Source organism: Molossus molossus, unplaced genomic scaffold, assembly GCF_014108415.1.
Source record: "Molossus molossus isolate mMolMol1 unplaced genomic scaffold, mMolMol1.p scaffold_m16_p_7, whole genome shotgun sequence".
NCBI classification, from domain to species: Eukaryota; Metazoa; Chordata; class Mammalia; order Chiroptera; family Molossidae; genus Molossus; species Molossus molossus.
In genome coordinates, this window is record NW_023425401.1 from 68694793 (window position 1) to 68717136 (window position 22344).

At 36.7% G+C, this 22344-nt stretch overlaps 1 protein-coding gene across 2 annotated transcripts in view; it reads right to left on the reverse strand.

Annotated features, from left to right (window-relative positions):
• The window catches only part of GLI3 (GLI family zinc finger 3), a 337975-nt gene that overhangs the window by 99839 nt on the left and 215792 nt on the right, over positions 1–22344 (reverse strand). For both annotated transcript variants that reach the window (XM_036246667.1, XM_036246666.1), the window contains exons 4-6: positions 11525–11727; positions 7808–7954; positions 2998–3199 (exon numbers count right to left, since the gene is read on the reverse strand). In XM_036246667.1, coding sequence (XP_036102560.1) covers positions 2998–3199; positions 7808–7954; positions 11525–11727 — 552 coding nt within the window. The remainder of the gene's footprint in view (positions 1–2997; positions 3200–7807; positions 7955–11524; positions 11728–22344) is intronic.

Sequence of the window (22344 nt, forward strand, 5' to 3'; positions counted from 1 at the left end):
GATGATACACACAGCCCTCAGCCTTCTGGCACTATGTTCTATCTAGAGGAGGAAGCATATAGTAAATTACACAATAAGCAAATAAAAATGGGAATTCCAAACAGTGGTAAACGGTATCAGCAGCCTCCCAGAGCGTACCATTTGAACTGAGACACAGTTGTAAAAGAAATGGCAATGGTATTTTTTAGAAAACTAAATGTATGTCTTTAAAATTTTATTTATATCTTTAGACATTTAACTGACATCATTATTCTATGCACTGCTAATACCAGAAGCAGACTAGGTATTAGAAAACATGTATGTAGGAAAGGCAAATATATTTGGGGTAAATTGTAAATTAAAAAGCAAGGGATTAGAGTGCTGGCACTGATGTCCACCAGGCATGACCTTTATCAACTTCCTCTTACAAAGACCCACTGTGCTGACATGTAGAACGAGAATAAGAATGACACTATGCTTTCCAAAATCATTGTGAGACAAAAATTGTAAGTGTGCCTAGTGTCTGTCATATTACTTAGTATATAGCAGAGCTTAAATGCGCCCTGAGTGCAAATTTCCTCTTGTACCTTTCACTCTTGAGAAGTTAGCTATTCTATTCAGATTTCTTCATGCTTCCTCCCTTTCCCTGTCATACACTGGTCTTACTACTTACCAATTATTCCTCAGGTCAGTTTTTAGATTTCACAAAATAAAACTTAGAACAGGCCAAGCAAAGCACTAACTTTCCTCCAGCTAAGGGACTGGCAAGCAGTACTGATGACAATTATTGTATTGTATGGCAAGCTCATCTCATCTTGAGTCATATGTATTACTTTATATGTATTAGAAGCTACATCTTAACTGAACACACAGTAGATGTGTATTAATGAACAAGAGGTCATGTTGTAAGAGAAAGGCTAGACTAGAATGGAAAGGAGCTGAAGGCAGAGAAGAACAGGAGTGTGTGATGACCCGGGTCTCCTGACTGAAACAAGGTCCCCAGGAGCTCTTCTTCCAGCTCTGATGACTATAACAAGGGCTGTTGTACCTCCTTGGAGGCAGGGGACAATGATAATTTCAATTCAGTGCTCTGATGGTCTTTCAAGTACTGGTCTAGATTACCTAGGCAAAGGTAAGGAGATCAAGAAGCCAGTGAGATGCTGGGATAAGAATAAAGATAACACTGTGACCATTTACACACCATATTTTAATCTAAGTCCTTTAGATGTTGTAAAAAGTCAAGATATCTGGGCAGATAGCAAGGTGGAAAAAATTAACAAGACTCAAGAGAAACAAATGCTCAGAGTGATTGTGTGTGAATATCATCATGTGCAACATTTCTACTACTTTGATACAATGACTTTCCATCAAGCCACATAATAATTATATGGTCAATGGCAATATATGACCCCGGGAATACCTGCCAGGAGGGCAGAACAGCCATGTCACAGTTCTGAGGTGGTTGTACTACCTCAGAGCCAGACTGATGATCACAGGGATAGCATAGCCAGGCCATGATAGCTCATCTCCTGGATAAAACATCCAGGGTCAGTTTCCCTGAGGCTTTGCCCATGGGTAGGGGTCTTCATCCTGGAACTGCAGATCCACACCAGCTTTAATTAAATGTGCCCCTTTCCTATAAAATGGGTATCATGTCTTTAGTTTACAAGTGTGAAGACAACTTCAGAGAGCCAACCAGCAAACCAGGTTTGCACAACTGGTTGATGGCAAAGATAGAATCTGACTATAGATATCCCCAACTCTAAAGCTACATTTGTGACTATGGTGGTTAATCTTGAAAATGCCCATGACCCTTTTCTATCTACTGATTGCTATCAAGTAAGCAGTTATTTACTTTGTTCCAAGTTTCCATACTTGATTGACCATACTGAAAGAACAAAGAAACATCGTAGAAAATGACATCATATCAAAATGGAGATTTCAACATTTAAACACTAACTTGTCTGCCAATGAGCATTGCTAATAATTGAACAAGAAAAGAATTAAAGCTATAATTGAGAACATTCTGGAAGAAACAATTGCATTCATCATTTCTAGTAAATATGGTATGTTACTATAGCTAAAACTTTTTTTTCCCAGATATCCTGTGATAGATACGCCTTCCCATGTCATCCACACTTATTTTGCATTAGACTGAAGACCATGATGTCATCTTTTCTTTTTTTTTAATCCTCACCCAAGGATATTTTTCCCCCATTACTTTCTAGATAGAGTGGAAGGGAGAGAGGAAGAGAAAGAGAGAAACATCGATGTGAGAGAGAGACATCAACTAGATGCCTCCCACACAACCCCCACCATGGCCAGGGATCAAATCTGCAATCCAGGTACATGCCCTTGACCAGGAATTGAACGTAAGACCCTTCAGTCCATGGGTTGACGCTCTAATCACTAGGCCAAACCAGCCAAAGCTGATGTCACCTTTTCTTTCTTCCTCCTAGTGCTCACCTTTCCCCAGTAGAAAAAGGTGTGAATTACACCATGCCTGATCTTTTGATTGTGGCTCTTGCTCTTGCATGTATTGTAAAACCAGGTATAAAGTCAGTTTTTCCTCTAGAGAACTATAATCAGTAAGAGGGGCTGAGATAAAAAGATTTGCCATACTTACTGTTTCTACAAAGTAAATTTCATCATAACTGAATAACTACTTTAGAGTGCCCCCAAAATGTATAAGCACTTTGAATAATTATAAAGCCACTATTTATTAAAGCATATTCTTTTTCCAAATATAATAGAATCTTGAACCTATATACATGTTTTTGGGTCACTCTGTATTTCTTTTTATGGGCTACTGACTAAAAGTCTGCAAAAAAATATTATTTTGGATCCAATACTTGGATCTGGAATTCAGTGTAGTGATATTTGATCTGCATCCTGGGTCAAGCCTAGTATCATGTTGCTGTATTTTTCCTCACAGGTAGTCAGTATTGCAAATCCAGGTGTAGTACAGAGCTGACATTTTATTAAAGAAACACGTAACAGCTTCGGGAAAATACATACCTGATTGCACTTGCAGATAAGTGACCATAGGAGCCACTTGCTGAAGAACTGCTGCGGGAATTATTGAGAATTGTGACCAAGGAATTGGGAGACGTCCTTATCATGGTCTGAAGGTCAAAGCTATGATCGGACAGTGGTGATATAGACAGTGTACGTTTTCGGTTTGGCCTAGTTGACAGCCTGGGGCTGGGGAATCTGGTGCCTGTTAATATACAAAACAGAACCTGATTAGCTGTGGTAACTGTTATTTATTGTTACTAGCCTGTGTGGAAGAAATGAAGGATAAGAACTGGCAACTTGCGATGACAAGTACCTCTCTTCCCTCTTGTGATCTACTGGCTACAATTGAGAAAATTAGGAAGAAATATTTATCTTCCAAGTGCTTACCTCAGGGGAGCTCTGTTTATTAATGTGCAGGCAAAATGATAAATTACTAAACAAAAGGGAAAGACTTTTATGTGTTATCCCTCTCATTTCTAGTGATTTATGAATCTGATGGCTACTTAGATATTCCCGTCATCAATTCTCCACAAGCAACAAAGACGATGATTCCTACAGTTACACAACATACCACCCTCCCAACACACAGCACTTTAAGGCAATGATCCAAAAGAAAAATGAGTTCAAGTATCCTAAGATAAAAAATTTAGCTTGGTTATGAACTCATTTCCCCACAATCTGTGTAGTTATCTGATTCATTTTATACTTAAAGCTTTATTAAAACAACTGCTAAATACATTACCCAAATTAATGGCTCTCAATTGGGGGGCAATATTGTCCCCAGGGGTCATATGACAATATCTGGAGACATTTTTTTTTTTTTTTTTATCCTCACCTGAGGATATTTTTCCATTTTTTTTTTTGTACAGATAGAATGGGAGGGAGAGAGAGGAAGGGAGAGAGAGTGAGAAACATCGACGTGAAGGGACACATCGAGTGGTTGCCACCCGCACGACCAACCAGGGTCGGGGACAAACTGCAACCGAAGTACGTGCCCTTAGCGGGAACCGAACCCGGGTCTCTCCAGACCGCAGGCCGATGCTCTAACCGCTGAGCCAAACTGGCCAGGGCTGGAGACATTTTGATTATCATAACTCACAGGGTGCTACTTACTTCTAGGGGAGAGAGGCCAGAGATGCTGCTGAACATCCTGCAATGTGTGCGACAGCCCCCAAGATGAAGAACTATCTTGGAGCCTCAAGAGTCCTAAAATTGAGGAACCCTGCCCTAAATTCCTCATAGCATAACAACAAGATAAATCCCAAGAAACATTTAAAATCTTGAGATGTAGTTTGTTTATAAATTTTCCGAAGTGTGGAGAGAACAACAACAACAAAAAAAACCCTGAAAGTATTATAATGAGATTTGATAAGCCTATTTTAATTCTCTGGACTTATTAACTAATTAATTCTCTACATTTATCAGAATTTTTCACCTTCAAGAAGATTCTACCAATGACATTCTAACCTGGACGTTAACAGCTCACAACTTAAAGGCATGCCAACTTGTATTAATGCTTCTTAAATGGAGAGTTCAAAAATAAATGCGCATTTGCCTTCATCTTGGTAGATATTACAGATTTGAATTGCAGGATGTAGGTATGAATGTGGCCCACAGGCCTACTCCTGACTTTGCCAGGGTTATATTTACATTACAATGTCATCAAAATAAAGTTTAATGAAAGAATGAGAACATAATCCCAGTGGATAGTGGCAAATAAAACATGGTAACTTTAAAGTAATAATGGAGGGTAACTTATGTCATGGTGTGGGTGTACTTAATTTTCTATGGTACCCAGAAAACTAAGTAAAAGGTAAGCCTTCTTTATAGAAAAAAGTCTAGGCACTTGGTCTCCAGAAAATCCATTGGGAATATGTTCTTCATCAGAGATGGACCATGATACAAGATCACAATCCAACATGCTTTAATGTAATCAAATGCAACAGATGAATATAAAGACTCTACAGATAATATTATCAAAATAAATAGAGATATACTTTATTGTTAATAAAAATAAATAAATCACAATCCGGAACTTAGTAAGTTAGTACCATTCATGTAAAAAACTGGAAAACCAAAATGAATGACAAATATGGTACCCATTCAAATTTTTCTTTTTTCTTTCAGGGACATTTAAAATTGTATTTCTTCATTTAGAATAGTTTCACTAGCATGATTTAGGGCATATTAGTACAAAAATAGCAATCCCAACTATGCACACATCTTTTAAATGTATTTAAATCAGCACCCTACTTTTATTATGTCATCTACCTTACACATAAATGTTTTACATTTACTACAAGAGGCTAATTTCATCTTAGAAGTTTTTCGATGAAGAAATACATTCCACTTCCAAACAATTCCAAGGAGACAACCTGGACTTATGGTCGATTTCCACATAATCCTCAATAACCCTTTTCACTGGGACTCACTGGCTCAGGGATCAATGGGAGAGTTAGAAGTAAAAGGGCATTCTAGATAGAGCTGATCTCTGGAACACCTTTAGTTGTTCAAATCACTAACTAGCTAAGGAGACCATCTGATGCTATAAAACACCAATGACCTTATATTCCCCTCACACCTTCCAAAGACAGACACCATCTCTCTATGGACTCTTAGGATGCTCTCTACCTGGCTAGTCCAGTTCCACTGTTTTTCCCTCCAAGATGAGCACTTATTTAAGTCAATTTTCACCAATATAAACAGTGTTGTTTTTTCAGGAGTACTCATGTTTCTGATAGAAATATTACTTGCTCTTCTGTCTTTTATGGTCACTTGAATTCCAAAAGGCAGAATTAGAGCCATAAAACAGACTTCATTCTAACATGCAACACAGAATGACTCTATCCCGAAGCTGCCTGGAATCCAGATATACCCATTGTTGGCACATTTAAAAATCAGGTGCTCATCTGAAATCAGTCTATTATGGTTTTTGCCAACTGAAGAGTCCAGATATGTTACAATGAGTATGAGTGACCAGCTAGATCCCAGTTTGGCTCTGCTACTGCGGGTAGGCATTCAATGCAAAATTTACAATTGTTTTGCTTCGGTATTGGAAAAGTCTCCTAAAATCCTGGGTACACTTCTTATGCTCTGTTTAACCAAATTCTATTCCAAATATTTTAGAGAGAAAGAATACAGTGCTTTATGCACTTTCCAACCCTTTCATTAGGCTTTCCCAACCCCCTAATAACCAAGCAAAGAAAGATAAAGTTAGCTTTGTGAGACAGTGATTTGGGATACTCTGTTGAAGGGAAGAAGAGACAATGTAAGCATTTTCAAAACACTTGAAAGAGAAGGGGCCCAGATCTTCACTGACCAAACCATTTCCTTTTTAAATATAAGCTTGAGCATTCTTATTGTTCCAACACAGATATCTTTGACTTGGCTTTCTGTTAATTGTTTTGTTTCTCCATTCTAATAAAAATTTCTGACAAAAAAATAGAAAGTTTCCTTTTACGTGATGAATGATAGGACATCTAAATTCCTACTTAATGACAATCAATTTACCATATATTTAAGCAAATTAAAAGTCTTTTAATTATTTTTTACAAAGTAAAATGGTAGCTTCATCCTTTATTTAGATAAAAACCACCATTGCCTGACTAAACATATTCTCATCAAATACCCAAGGATTCGGTCTTATTTTAATTATTTGCAAATTTTAAATGACTACTTTGCATAATAATGCCAAACTCTTTTTTTTCAACGCCTAATTGAGAAGTGGTTATGATGAATCTGAAATTTAAGCTCTCCACTCTATACCAAAGGCCCTGAAGAACATATAATACATTTCTTTCACTTTGTGTGTGGTAGTTAACTCCCCAATGGAAACCAGTGAAAGCTTATGTTCCTATGTAATATAGCTAAGTTAGTTCATGACAGTAACACTAAGCTATCGATTTTACGATGTGTGGACCTTCTCCAGCCCTATGGACTGAATTACTAACTAGTGCCAGAGAGCTGACAAAAGAATACAAATAGACTGTGATGGAAAAGAACAAATGAATCACTGCTACTAGGAAAAACAAAATCTCAAACATGTGCCCTACTCGAAGTCATATTCAAAGTGTTGTGACTTTCAATGATGCCTCCAAGTCACTTCTTGGCACCTGACAAGTGGATATGGACTCAAAGAATCTGCATAACTGAGAACTCTTGGATGTTCTGAAAGTGATAATCAACCTCATTTGTCTTCATGTCTTCATAAGTGACCCAAAAGGAATCCATCATAAGCCTTAAGGTACTCAAAAATAACTGATATAAAATGCATCAAATGAGCCCATTTCCTTTCACTGCTAAGCACCAAAAATTGCCTTGTAATTTGGAAATGCTTATTATTCCAAGATAAAAGGTCTTAGTGAAAATATAATTTTTAATGTAAAGAAAACATGAGGTAAAAAAAAACTCAAGTGAAAACAAACTGTCAAAGCAAGGTCTAAAAAATTAACCTTTAAGGCATAAAATCTATAAAACCAAAGACAGATGACTAGGCAAAGTACATTCACGTAAACAAACATGTTTCTATATTTTGTTATCAAGACAATCAAGGTAGAGCAGTTTTCTGTATATCTACCAAATTACAATCGTCTGCACCTTTAGTTTATTCCCAAGCTAAACAGGGAGTCCCAGGATGGCCAAATCTGTGTCAGCTACCTAGAAAACCAACAGAAGCAGAGCACCAAGTATTGGTAGTTCCTCTTCGTCCTCTGATTTATAAAGTTAGAGAATTACCTAATCTTTGTATCTTCCTCTCCAATATCATGAGTTAGCATTTTCCAACCCTACAGAAAATGGCCCTATCACTTACTATCCATGGCATGAAGATATTCCATGTGGATGGCCCCAGCACCAGTGGTGGCAGCTGAGGGAATGATATCTGCATAGGGACTGCGCTGGCCAGCTAACAGAGCCATCTGATGATAGTATTCTGCTGGGCTGACTCCAGCATGGGGTGCTAAAAGAGAAAACAAGAAAAGTATGGTTACTTGTTGAAAGAAGGTAAAATCAGCAATCCCTTTTATAGCTCATTCTAGTAAAATTCCTTTAATTCAAATTGTATTTTACGTAAGTCTACCAGATATGTTTTATTTGAAAGTAAAACTGAAGAAAAAAAATAGAGAAGATGAAATACATTATAAAATATTTGAGATTAGTTTTAAAGGGACCAAAGTTTTGCCACCCCAAAATATATATTTTGGTATATTGATTTTAAGAAACAAAGGACTCAGAAAGAACATCTGACCCTCTTCCTTATACACCTAACGGAACTCAAACAGAAAAGCCTGCTTAAAAGAAGGGAGTATCTTGGTACCAGAATTATCAAGGGGATCACATCGTAAAATATTTGATCACTATGCTGTACATCTGAAACTAAGATAAAATAATACTGAATGTCAACTGTAACTGAAAAATAAGAAAAGAAGGGAGCATCATTTAGCATCATAATATAAACAAAGTGTGGCAGACACAATGGAATTTTTACAAGTCTGTTTTATGGACAACCCTCTGTGTCCAATCGTTTCTGGGTGGCCCAGCAAAAATGTATTTACTACATGTTTGCTCTTTCTCATCTACTTGTCCCTTTGAAACCCCAGACCCCTGCCTTCCTCTCCTTTGTCCAGAATGGCTCAAATGCATATTCAGGTTTCATATTTTTATGGCACCCATGCATGTATATCCACAATAAATTTGGGGTATTTTCTCCTTTTAATATGCCTCTTATTAATTATTAGCCAACCAGAAGAACATAGAAGGTAGGCGAAAATTAATTTTTTGTACCCTCCCAGTTTAAAGGAATCACCAAGAATGTAAAATGATTAAAAGGTATGTATGTACATAACTCATTCACACCTCTGCCTTACAAAATAAAATTGTTTCTTCTATAAAATCACTGCATGTTCACATTCTTTACAATAGTTGACAACTTAGACAACTATGGTTTCTTTCCCGATGGACTTAACATACTTCTCTCAGCCTTCTGACAGGAGTGTCTGAGTCAGCTCTCACTACCTGGAGGATCCAGCACTTACAAGTGAAAAAGGCAGCATAGCCTTAATAACACACAACTGGATGATAAGCTGCAATTTTGTGTTCCATAATTTAAAAGCTCTTTTTTCATTACAAAATCAGAAAAAGAAAATATACCTACCAATCTGGAGCAATTTACTGGCAAGAGTCAGCTATATAAGAGTGGGATAATAATTGGTTTCTACCTGCCAATTTATGTGCAAAACTAGCAGGACATTGCAGAGGTTCTGGGGGTGGTCTCCAGATTTGTGAAGATCTGGATACAAATGACAGTTCCTCCTCTTACAGCTCCATGAGATTGTTGGGGGCATGAACGCAATGATGCATGTAAAGTGCTTATTAGCACTTAGCACATAGCATTCCATCAATAAAAGTTAGTTTAGCAATTATTATGTAGAAAAACTGGCAATCTAGCAATAGCTTTGTGTTTTACACTTGTGCCCATAAACTTTTTATACATGATAAAGACAGAAATATATATTAAAAACTCTCAGACCATAGGAAAGTACTATCAGTGACTTGATTTTATTTGATTGGATACTACTGGACTCTTGAGGCAGGAAGAGGTAAGTAGAATAACCAATCCGAAAATGCCTTATTCACATGCACCATGAAATACTTTGGGTAGCAGAGGATAAGATGCTTTAAACTAGAGGTCCAACTTTTTAGTGGTTCAACTAAATTTCCTCAAGCCAGGCACAATTTCAAGTCCATTGTTAGCTGACCTCCTTTACCCTCCTCTCTCTCTGTTCTCCTGAACAATCATTTCCAAAAACTCCCAAGTACTCCACTGGAGGAGACTCTCCATTTTTCCCCTTGTAAAACCAAATCCCAAGCAGAAGAATTAACATGCATTTGATTCTCTGATAGTTTTATTTTTAAAATATGAATCTTACAAACTTCCAATTATAAGATAAATAACTGAAGATGCAATGTAAAATATGATGAACATAGTTAACACTGCTATATGGTATATTTAAAAGTTCCTAAGAGAGGAAATCCTAAAATTTCTCATCTCATCATGGGGGAAAAACATTTTTTTCTTTTTCTTTTTTGTATCTATTTGAGATCATGGATGTTAACTAAACTTACTGTGGTAATAATCATTTCACAATATATGTCATTATGCTATATATCTTAATTGTATATGACAGTGCTTATGGCTATTATATCTCAATAAAACTGAAAGAAAAATGTTAATCTCGTTTAAATGGCATAACTTATTCTCTTTAGGTGCCTTACAACGAGTTGACAGCTGTTCCTGGAGCACTGCTATTCCTAGAAGTACAAATGAATACAAGTTTACCTAAGCAACCTCATGCAGCTTTTCCACATGCTATTCCCACCACACACAGCCACCCTCAAAAGAGGTCTGCATGGAAAATAGAGACAGTGCAGGGTCACTTCAAATGCTGTTCAGGGAGACAGAGTGCATGGTATTTCTTTGTGCTTTTAATCAAGCACCAGTGATTTTTGACCTGCTTCAGAGAACTCACAACCTACGATCTGCAATCAACAAGGCTTATGCAATTCTGGACCTTAATTCAGGTTCTGGCAATTGAGGGGAAGTGAGTTTGTATATGTGTGCATCAGATGAAAAATAATTTTCCTGAATCAAATAAATGGTTTAGAATTTGACAGTTGCAGAATACACAACTCTAGTTCAAAAGAGTCATGTCAAAGTAATTAATTGGGAGGCTAATAGCACCAAACAGAATTTGATCCTTGAGAGCTTAAAATGAGTATCAGATCTTACTGAATTAAGATCAAAGTTCTTTTCTTTTACCATCACATCCCTCTTCCAGTTTCTGTTTGGCGCAATCAACGATAAAGGACACATGCAACAATAGTTCTAAACATCAAATTCTCTAAGACTTTGCTACTCAGAGCATGGTCCATGGACCAGCAGCACTGACATCACCTGAGAGTTCTTGAGAAATCCAGAATCTCAGGCCCCTCCTAAACACACCCCACACAGAATCAATTTTATTACCATCCCCAGGTGATCCATATGCAGACTGGAGTTTGAGAAGAGCTGCTCTAATAAACACATCTATATAAATGTGCTTCTCAGACATGCAGAACAGAAAAGTATACACTGTGAGCAAAAGTCACCAGTTACATCTATATACTATATAAATGCTTACAGGGTCTGTCTAAACTTCTGTGAAGACACATAACAGTAGATAAGAGCAAGGATTTTGCAGTCAATAAGATCTGGCTTTAATTTCCACCTCCACCACTTACTAGCCAATGGACAAGGCCACAGATTACTTGGCCGCTCTGCACATTGCTATCTTTACCTGAAAATAATAACCCCACCCTCATGGAGGTGTCCCTATTTTAAAATAAAAGCATGCACTGACACCATTTAGCACAGTGTACAGCATGTGGGAAACACTCAATAAACAAAGCTCCTTGACACCATGTCCCAGGTGAGGCAGGGGAAGAAGGTAGCGTGATGTATGGTAGCAGAATGGATTGGTCTGAGACTTACCATCTGTGGGGCTCAGCCCCCGTGCCGCAGAGATCATGGAGAGGGATGGGCTGCTGTGCAGAGACCGGATATAATCCATGTAAGGATTGATGTAGGGATGTGGAGGGCTGAAAGGGGACTCAGAAGCTGCAGCGTTCCGGTGTGGGGAGATCCTAATGAAGGGCAGGTCCGAATATGTTGGGCTACTAGATAAGGCAGAAGGCCTAGGTAAAAAGAAAACCAGATACAAGAAGTATGCATAAAACAAGTGTCTTCACAGGCAGAGGCTGTCTGTGAAAGAAAGAAGATTTTAAGTGAACTCAAAGTGTCTTTGAGAGAAAAAAAAATCAAGCATATATATTAGGCCTGAAATTTTATTATACTAAGGTTTTAATTTGAATTATAATAGTTCCACCTAGGTAGCTCGTGGGAGGAATTCTAACAGTTCACTAATACCAACACAATATGAACAATGAAATGCTGTTTGGCCAGCCTGGGCTCAAGATAATACATTTGCAAAACATCCTTTAGCTGGAAATAGAAATTTATTGCTCAATCATCTGCTACAATTAACAAGAGTTTTGAAAATGTTTTCAATGTGTTTGACTAATCATGTTTTAGAGTCCTGTAAATTACATGCCTTCCCTTCCTCTTGGCATCAATAAAAATCTGTTTCCAAAATTTACCAACTCTCTCTCTCCCCGTTCCTCCCTCTCTCCCTCACATTATTATCTTTGTTCCTCTTTCTCCCAAAGATACTTGTTTAGAGTCCCAAATAGAACAGAGTAAGTATATATATTTCTATTACCTTAAAATCAGTGACATAATACAGGGAGAACACTACTATACAATTATTTGGGCAAAAAAAATTGATCTTCGAGAAATTTTATGACACTATGAATATAAGAATATAAAAGTCTGCCTTTGGTTTTCCTGATGAGAAGAAATTCTAAACAATAGGCATCTGAGCTTAAAGTAGCTACTGAGATCATATTTTCCATTTGACCTGAACATAGTTTCACCACTGAAAACTTACCTCTCATCATCACTGTGCTTCGTTAAAAAGAAAGCAAAGAGAAGAAAAGAAAGCAAATTTGTCTAGACTGGAATTCTGATCATGCACACGGCAGAGTTGTCCACAAATAAGAAAGGGTACTAATTGCAAGTCTGTAAAAAATGTGAAATCAGATACTCCATATATCCATGCTAGAGCTTTACTGCTAAGTCTTACAGTATGAATAAAATCAGTTTTACAGATCTGGGTTTCATTCTGTTGAAGGCAACCTCTCCTCTCTGAAAGGCAGCAATAAGAGTCAGTTCCCTCTCACATTCATTTTTCACATGACATCCTGATTAGCCACATTCAGTGAACAATCAGTAAGTACGTAAGTGCTCTTGGGGTTGGAAAGTTGAAAAGAATGAGATCGAGCTCATGCTTTGGTTATAGTGAGCAGAAGTAGACTGTACACTGGGCTGACGAAAATAAATTTTCAAACACACCTTGTTGCCACCATACCCCGATCCTCTCCTGGTACTCCTTCCCCACAGCCATCCTTGAAGCCCCTGGGACAGTCAGTTGTAGAATGGCCAGACTGTGCAACACCCCTCACTGCCTTGTTCCTTCTTCAATAGAAAACAGTTTGTATGGATAATCCAGTAAACTGGCCATGATAGGCTAAACACCTGCACTCTCCATTTTCTCACTGATGGAGGGCATGGCCATTAAAAGGAGAGGCCAAGATAGAGACAGATCTACTGAAAACAGCAAATACCTCTTACACCACAGGCTTTAAGTATAAAATGAAAGGGAGGGAAAACATATTTTCTCATCACGCCTCTCAAAGCAAGTACATATTGACGGCTGGGCTCTGGCCCCTATCACCTTGTCAGAATACAATCTTGGAAGAAGCCAGCTCCACCAAGTGCACAGCACAGGCACTGAAATAAATTAAATCAAAGATCAGATAATGAATTTGCTCTCAGTAGAAAATAAAACAGGCTGGAATATGAGGTGAGATTTCCCACTTGCTCCTTGTTATTCTTTTTTCATTTTGAACTTTAAAAAAGAGGTTTTTTTATTTGTTATTCAGATGCCGCTTTTGGTGAAGCAAAATAAAAATCCAGTTTTCTAAATTTACATATAAAAGACTGAAAACTCACCAGAAAATATCTTTCCTTTTCAAAATAATTTGAGAATTTCCATACCCACTCAGAAATTAGTAAAAATTTATTTACACTTTAAATAAAATCAGTATAACCTATTAGTGTATCCTATTTCAGCTCTTTACTATGAAGCAAATTAGCTCTGTGTTATTGGTTAAATTCTAAGCTCCATTTAGACATGTTGCTACTTTAGAGCACAGGGGATGTTCCAATTTAGTAATTCATTTTCTACCAGAAAGAAAAATCAACCTTCCAAACTGGTTCAAAAATAATTATTAAAAAATATAAACTTATTTGTAGATATATGATGAGAGACCAAAGAAGCAGAAATGTAAAAAGTAGAGATTTCAAGGAATCCATGAGATATCTCCTAGACCACGTTTTGTGATCCACTATAAACTTGGTCTTAAGAATATAAACTAAAAATCAGTGAAGGCAATAGCATATCTTGTTTTTTCAGATTAGATAAAAATTGAAACTCATTTTTTTTCTGAAATTCTAGAATTAATATGGGTAGTAAGAATATTTTTCAAGGCCTAGAATCCATTTTGAAGAATTACACATGGGGAAAAAATCAGCATCTAGAATAGCATGAAAATGATAGAGGCTGGAGTTGGGCAGTCACCACCCAAAGAAGTAAGGATGCCAGGAGATAGCTGACAGTTTTCTTAAATCTGTGGACATCTGACATCTGCTTTCAGGCCTTCACTTTCCTTTGACCCATTTCCACAAGAAGACTGGAAATAACTATTATTTTATTTATTTTTTAATTAATTTATTTTTGTTACAGATGTTTCTCCTCTTCCCCCACTGATTCCCCCCTCTCCCCCCAACCCTGTCCCCACCTTTGTTGTCCATGTTCATTGTTCATACATACATGCATATAAGTTCTGTGGTTTATCTCTCTCCCCCACCCGCTCTTCAGGGGATTGTCAGTTTGTACACCACTTCCACGTCTCTGGAACTACCCCATTCCTCAGACTATTATGATCATTATATTCCACAAATAAGTGAGATCATGTGATACTTGTCTTTCTTTGCTTGGCTCGTTTTGCTTAGGACAATACTTTCCAGGTCCCTCCATGTCGCCCCAAAGGATAAGAGATCTTTCTTTCTTACAGCTGCAGAGTACTCCATTGTATATATATACCACAGCTTTTTTATCCATTCGTCTACTGATGGACATTTGGGCTGTTTCCAGATCTTAGCTATTGTAAATAGTGCTGCTACGAACATGGGGTACATATATTCTTTCTGATTGGTGTTTCAGGCTTCTTAGGGTATATTCCTAGAAGTGGGATCACTGGGTCAAATGACAGTTCAATTTTTAATTTTTTGAGGTAACACCATATTGTTTTCCATAGTGGCTGCACCAATTTGCATTCCCACCAGCAGTGTTCTAGAGTCCCCTTTTCTCCACACCCTCGCCAACACTTGTTGTTTGATGATGTCTTGATGGCGGCCATTCTGACAGGTGTGAGGTGATACCTCATTGTTGTTTTAATTTGTATCTCTCTGATGATTAGTGATGTTGAGCATTTCTTCATATGTCTCTTGGCCATCTGTATGTCCTGTTTGGAGAGGATCTATTTAGTTCCTCTGCTCATTTGTGTTTTATTATTTTTTTTTATCCTCACCCGAGGACATTTTTCCATTTTTTGTTCAGACAGAGTGGGAGAGAGAGAGAAGAAGAGAGAGAGAGAGAGAGAAACATCGACATGAAAGGGACACATCGAGTGGCTGCCACCCGCATGACCAACCAGGGCCAGGGACAAACTGCAACTGAGGTACGCGCCCTTAGCGAGAACCAAACCCGGGTCTCTCTGGACCGCAGGCCGATGCTCTAACCGCTGAGCAAAACTGGTCAGGGCCTCTGCCCATTTTTTAATTGGGTTCTTTGTCTTCCTTTTGTTAAGTTGTATGAACACTCTATATATGTTGAAATTAACCCCTGGGACTACATCAAACTCAAAAGCTTCTGCACAGCAAAAGATACAATCATCAAAATGGAAAGGCAACCCACTGTATGAGAGCATAATTGCCAATAATATATCAGATAAGGGGTTAATTTCCAATATATAGAGAGTGAAAACCATTAAAAGATCTTCCATGAGAAGGTATCAAGACCTAGTTGCATCTTCCCTGGCAGGAACATCAGTAAGAAGCAATACCAGAGAAAAGGGTTGATTCCTCCTGGAGGTGAAGTCAGGCAACTTCACCAACTCTGAGAATGTCATAATCACACATGTCATTTCCAAAGACATGATACTGAGAAGATAATGGGTCATCTAGTTCTAAACAAGGTGGTAGAACATGCCTTCAGATAAGCTATAAGTTAATCAATTGCCCTAAAGAAAGAAATCATCTAGTTCAAAGGCTGGCCATCCTCAGGACATAAACAACAAAATGTTTAGTATGGGCTACACAGTGAGGGATCATTAGGAACTCTGGAGAAAGGTGAGAAAGATCACTAGAGAAGTGGTACCATGGATTCTGAACGGGAACATGGTGCAATCTCAGCAACCATACTTACCCTCTCCTTGTCCTTAAGGATCCAACAGGGAAGATATCTACCTTGTAGGGGTCTTGGCAAGTAAATATGAGTAAAGCCTTATGTAGTGAGCTGGCATCTAATAATGCTAATATATATATATATATATATATATATATATATATATATATTTTACATGTATCATACACTATGCTAATACACTCCACCCTAATCTATACACATATGCAATACAGACATACATACTCTTACAGAAATATACACATGCCACATGCAGTCACATTTGGGATAGCATATACAGCATACATACAATGTGATTTTCAAATACTGAAATTTTGGAGCCCTTTTTTCAAAATTAATCTTATGGTTTGCTCTCCTACCTGACAGTGCTCCTAAATGAAGCATCTACTTAGATTTCCCAGGCCCCCCTTAGTAAAATAATAAAATCACATAAGGTGGTTTAAGAACAGGAACTCAGTAATTAGATACAAGAATTTTGAAGGAACTAGATTTGAATTCAGGCATCAATGACTGCCACCAAGCAGAAGTTCCGTGATAAACACAAAAATGAAACAATAACAGCTCCCTCACAGGGCTGCTGTTAATGACTGACATGGGGCACTCAGTAAACAGTGAAAATTGCTGATGTCCTTGGGGGTTGCCAGAAGCACCCCACAAAACTTTTATGTGTATATGATTCTAAACTCAGCAAATAGATGTTCACATGCTGTTCCAGTCTCCTTGCTGCTCAGTTTCTCACTGAAGTTGATCAATGATTAATTCTGTTTCCACATCAGGTTCTTGTGAGTTAGCTAGCATGACATTTTTCTAGTGCTGAAGCCTGACAAAAATTAGTTTCTAAGCCACCAAAGATGAGCACCCAATCTTGAACTACAATGGCTCCAGTGCCACCTGACATGGATGTAAATATATGTAAATAATAGTTTTTCAATAAAGCTGCTTTTAACATTACAGAGCCACTTCCAAATTCCTGGAAGCTAGGTCATTTGCAGTTTGTCTGTTTGTTTGTTTCACTGTAAATTAAACTTGAAAGTGAAATGTCAACCTCCTTAAATTTAATAGGGAGATATGTGTTTATTGCTGTACACTAGAGCCATTCAAGATTATGACCAAAAAGGGGAATTCTACCGTAAGAAAGGAGCTGGGAGTTGTGAGGAAGGTAACCATAAAATTTTCCATATAAATGACGTACATTATTTCACAAGCTATCATAAACTTGACCTTGTAAATATTTGTCAAACTTGCTAAAAACCTTCATTTGAAGATTACAGTAGTACCAGAAAAAAATATATAGGTCCCTCTTTCTTGGTTTATATTTTTTGTAGATACACAATTTGAAGGTTGCTGTTGGCCTCCCATGATTTCCTCTGCCTATAACTTTCCCTTCTCTCTCTGTTCTGGAGCTGGACAAGACTCAATATTTGGAGAAGAGCACAAACCATGGAGAGAAAAAATCAAAACAAGAAATATTCTTGAAATAACACTAAAACTTAGAACTGTTCCAATTACAGAGATTTTATGCCTTTTATGTTGAAGCCTAAGAGTACAGAAATATAACTGTAACCCTCTAAACTAAATCATACTAACTTTAGTCTGAGGACCAGAGATGCCCCAGCTGTAGAGGGTTGTCTGGGTTGCCAGAGCACAACTTCAGGGATGAACTGTTGTTCCCTTACCTCTGCATCTTGGCTCATGCATATGGGCCCAGCATGCCCACTCAGGAATAGTGTCCCTTATATTGCTCTGTCCAAGGCCATAAAGGCCTAATGAGTGGCTATCATTTGTTTCCATATTGTCCAATGGCTAAATAAAGTATAGTTTCAGACAGGAAAGAAGGTTAGGGTTATTTTGATGTTCTCCCAAAAGACATTAAAACAATATGAAGTTGTGCATTTGTTTGTGGAGATCATTTGACTTGGAATTATTTCTTTTTAAAAGGTCATGAAAATAAGACTACAATGAAAAGAGTAGAGGATTCTTATTAGAGCATTTTTAACATTATACTATGATAAACTTCAAAGCAAAAACACATTGCAGAGAATATCTTCTTAGTTAGAATGAAATATGATTAAACAATCTAATTTGTTACTGCCTTTTCATCTATCTTATTGGGTTACTAAAATGCCAAGATTAAAATCACAGCATTTAATCACTTGCATGACTCATTATGAGAGTATTAAACAAGGTTTGTATGCTGGATTATTTCAATTTGCTTTCATGTTGCCTGAAACGCTGAAAATGTACATAATACCCCTCATATCTTTGAGCGCTCCAAATACCAGAAGAATAAAATGTTGTATTTTTATATAATACATTTATTTTTTGTTTAATTTCTTTCTTCCCATAACAAGTAAACACTCTTCATATTCAAGTGGTGGTTTAACAGAGAACAAAAGGAGTTATACCTTATAATGTATTTTTAATCCACTAGTTAATTATTCAATAGTCACAATTTTAATAAACCAAAATTTATAATAAAAAATCTGCTTTCTACAGTGAAAAAACAATTAAATGTCCACAGCTAATACACTAAACACTGTCAGTAAACTGCACAATCCTAGATTTCATCTTTCCCTCTGTTCAAGGTGAGCTCCCAGATAACCTCTGCCCTAGCATTACCTTGTGACCTTTACATGTACAGAGGGTTGTGCCAGTTACTTCCCATTTACTATCCTTCACCTGGGAACCACTGCATGTCCAGGAAAACTGGTCTTTAGAAGGTCTAAATCAGCTGGCTCATTTTCCCTCTGGATTCTACTAATGAGAAGCAGTGGCAGGAGCTGGCAATAAAGGGAAGAGAAATCAGTGGTATTTATTCCAGTCACTCCCTCTCCTTAGCTTGAGATCTGTTAGTGGCATTTCTCCCCTCTCGGCCACCTCTCCAGAAGGGTGCCCCTCTTCCTGGACTACAGCCCTCAATGAATCAGTTTATTTGCACCTTCAGGTTATAGGTAGTAACCTCTTCTAACTTTTGCTAGTCCTGGGGGCTGAGCTATAAGGTCACTTTTGGGGACTTCAACCTTGTTCACATCTTAGTAAATACCCACTCTTTTACTTGTAATTATTATTATTTTAAATATCTTATTAATTCTAGAGAGAGAGGAAGGAAGAGAGAGAGTGAGAGAAACATCAATGAAAGAGAAACACATAGATTAGTTGCCTCTCACACAACCAGGACCAAGACCGGGGATTGAACCTGCAACCCACATATGTGCCCTTGACTAGAATTGAACCCTCAACCCTTTGGTCTGAGGGCTAATGATCTAACTGCTGAACCAAACCAGCCAGGGCAATATCCACTCTTTTAAACTGCCAGGACCCTAACTGCTAAGATGGTTCAGTTTCAAATCCCATTACTATAATCTTTGTAGTTAAATTATATTTTCCATGAATTCTGAATTGACTTATACTTTTTACATATTTATCATGTTGGATTTCAATTTTTAAAAACTATATGTATAACTACACAGATGAATATTTCAAAGACATATTTCTTGGATAGATGTTTTATTAAAAATCCATTTACTAAGAATCCATTATGATTTCAGCACTTGAGGGAGATTTCAAGAAATATAATACATGGTCATTTGGTCTCTGCTCTCAAAGAGTTTATAGTCAAAGCAGGTGAAAGTATATATGTATAAGGAGTACATAAGAGGAAATGTAATCTGATGAGCAGCAGAGTCAAAAAGTAGGTTTCTATGCTGCATCTTGGTAACGAAAAATAAGAAATGTAAACCATGCTACAAAATGTAGATAGAATTTGGTTAGAAGTGACCACTAAATGTGAAGGTTAAAACATTGCTTAATGTACACACTAACATTAAGGTGCCAAATATTTTCTTATATGGAGACTTTAAGAGCTGTGGTTACATTCTTTAACCAAAAAAAAAAAAAAAAGAGCAAGAGAAAGGGAAAAGTTTTAATGATGAAACATCATTTCAAGAGACTTTTCACAATGACTTTGTTATTTTTATTTTCTATTTATGTCTAAATATAAAAGAAGTTTATATCTATGAATGAAAAACTTAAGAGATTAAAAAAATATTCATTCCCTGCATCCAGGCTATCCAGATCAAACCAATGTCAATTATTTTAACTTATTTGGTCCCAGCACTTTTTCAGGCATTAGGCACATCTAACATAGTAAAAATAAAAGTATATTTTTCTTTATACTTTTGCTTTTAATATTAAAAAGATTTTCTAATATTTCTTAACAAACTGTATATAAACGTCATTTATAATCGCAATGCATATTAAAGCCATAATGAGTTATCATTAAACATCCACTGGAATGTCTAAAATTAGAAAGACTGACAATGCTAAGGGTTGATGAGGATTTGCAGCAATAAGAACTCTCAAACAATGTGAGTATATCATATTAGAATTGGAAACAATCAAGTATCTATTAACAGTAGAATGGGTAAATAATTCATACAATGAAATAGTAAGCGCCTATGAAAATGAATAAGTTACAGTGTAAAAAATCTCACAAACAATATTGAGTGAAAAAGAGCCTTGCACAAAAGAATATAACATACTATATAATCCCATTTATGTAAAGTTCAATTAAAAGACAGATCTAAACTTTAGCATTAGAATAGTCATGATAATGTTTACTTTTGGGCTAGTGGACATTTGGGGTGCTGGCGACTGTCCAATTTCTAGACTTGGTTAGTGGTTACAGGTTTTCACTCTAACAATTCATAATAATTTCTGGAGCTATATGTGTACGTTTGTATACTTTTCTGTATGTGTACTATATTTTACCAAGTTTTTTTAAAAGTATACACACAGCCCCCTGGTCAGGTAGCACAGTTGTTAGAGCATTGTCCCTAATACACCAAAGTTGCAGATTCAATCCCCAGTCAGGGCACATACAAGAATCAACCAATGAATGCATAAATAAGTGGGACAAAAAAATCTATGTACTTCTCTCTCTCTCTCTCAAATCAATAAAAAATTTTAAAAGATATACACATTTTGTATGTGCCAAACATTTCTATTAAGTTCAGAAAATTAAGTAGATATACACTTGTATTTTTCAAAATATAAAAAATATTGATGCTTTTAAAATACCATAGATGATATTTACTGCTATCAAAAACAGGACTGTCCAGTTAACACATTAATCTAAATTCAGAGTAAACTATGGAAGATAGGCTTCTATATATTCATTTTAGGGGAGGAAAGTTCCTGCTAAGGCAATCAGAGGAAGAGGCCAAGTAAATATTCACAATTATACATGTCAGTCTTGTCCTTTCACAATTGAAACAATGTTATACAAGTATTATAAAGGTAATGCAATTGTCTGTGGCTACAAGTTATTTTATTCCTTTCTGAGAATACTGTAAATATAATATGCCAAAATGTATCTCCATTCTGTACTATAAATATAACTCTATATTAATTAATTAAGATTTCAAGGTCAGGAAAATAGTAAAGGGTATAAAAGAAAGTCCATTCACATACTACAATATGCAATGCACTGTTATTAAAAAGAATTCTTGCCCTGGTTGGTGAGGCTCAGTTGGTCAAACATCGTCCTGTGCACCAAAAGGTCGCAGGTCTGATTCCAGTCAGGGCACATACCAGGTTGCAGGTTCAATCCTTAATGTTTCTCTCTCGCATTGATGTTTCTTTTTCTCCTTCTCCCTTTCTCTCTCTCCAAAATCAATAAAAACATTTTTTTTTTTTAAAAAAAAAAGGATTCTCAACAAATGTACTATTGGTTCAAATAAGCACTTCATGCTAAGTGATTACATCTCATAGTATGCATCTTCTTTCTGCCCCAAATTACACTTGTGTATAGAAGCCCTCAGTGTGTCTCTAACAAGGCAGAGAGAGAGAACCAGTGGGGAAGACAGTATCCATGATCCAAATGGCAGTTAGCAAACAAGTTTTTAAATATCCTGTTTTGAGTATTTTAGTTCCGTAGGTGCAGAGTGTATTTAAGATTATTATTTTTAGCAGCCTCTATTTTTGCCCAAATTGAATCCAAGTATTCTATACAAAGGTACCCTTCTTTTTGCAATGTAAAATAAATAAATCATATTTTTCTTCTGCCTCCAATTAGTACAGTTTGTGAGAAAAATAAAAATCATAAAAAAATGGTTAGACAATTTTTAAAATATAAATCATTATGTGT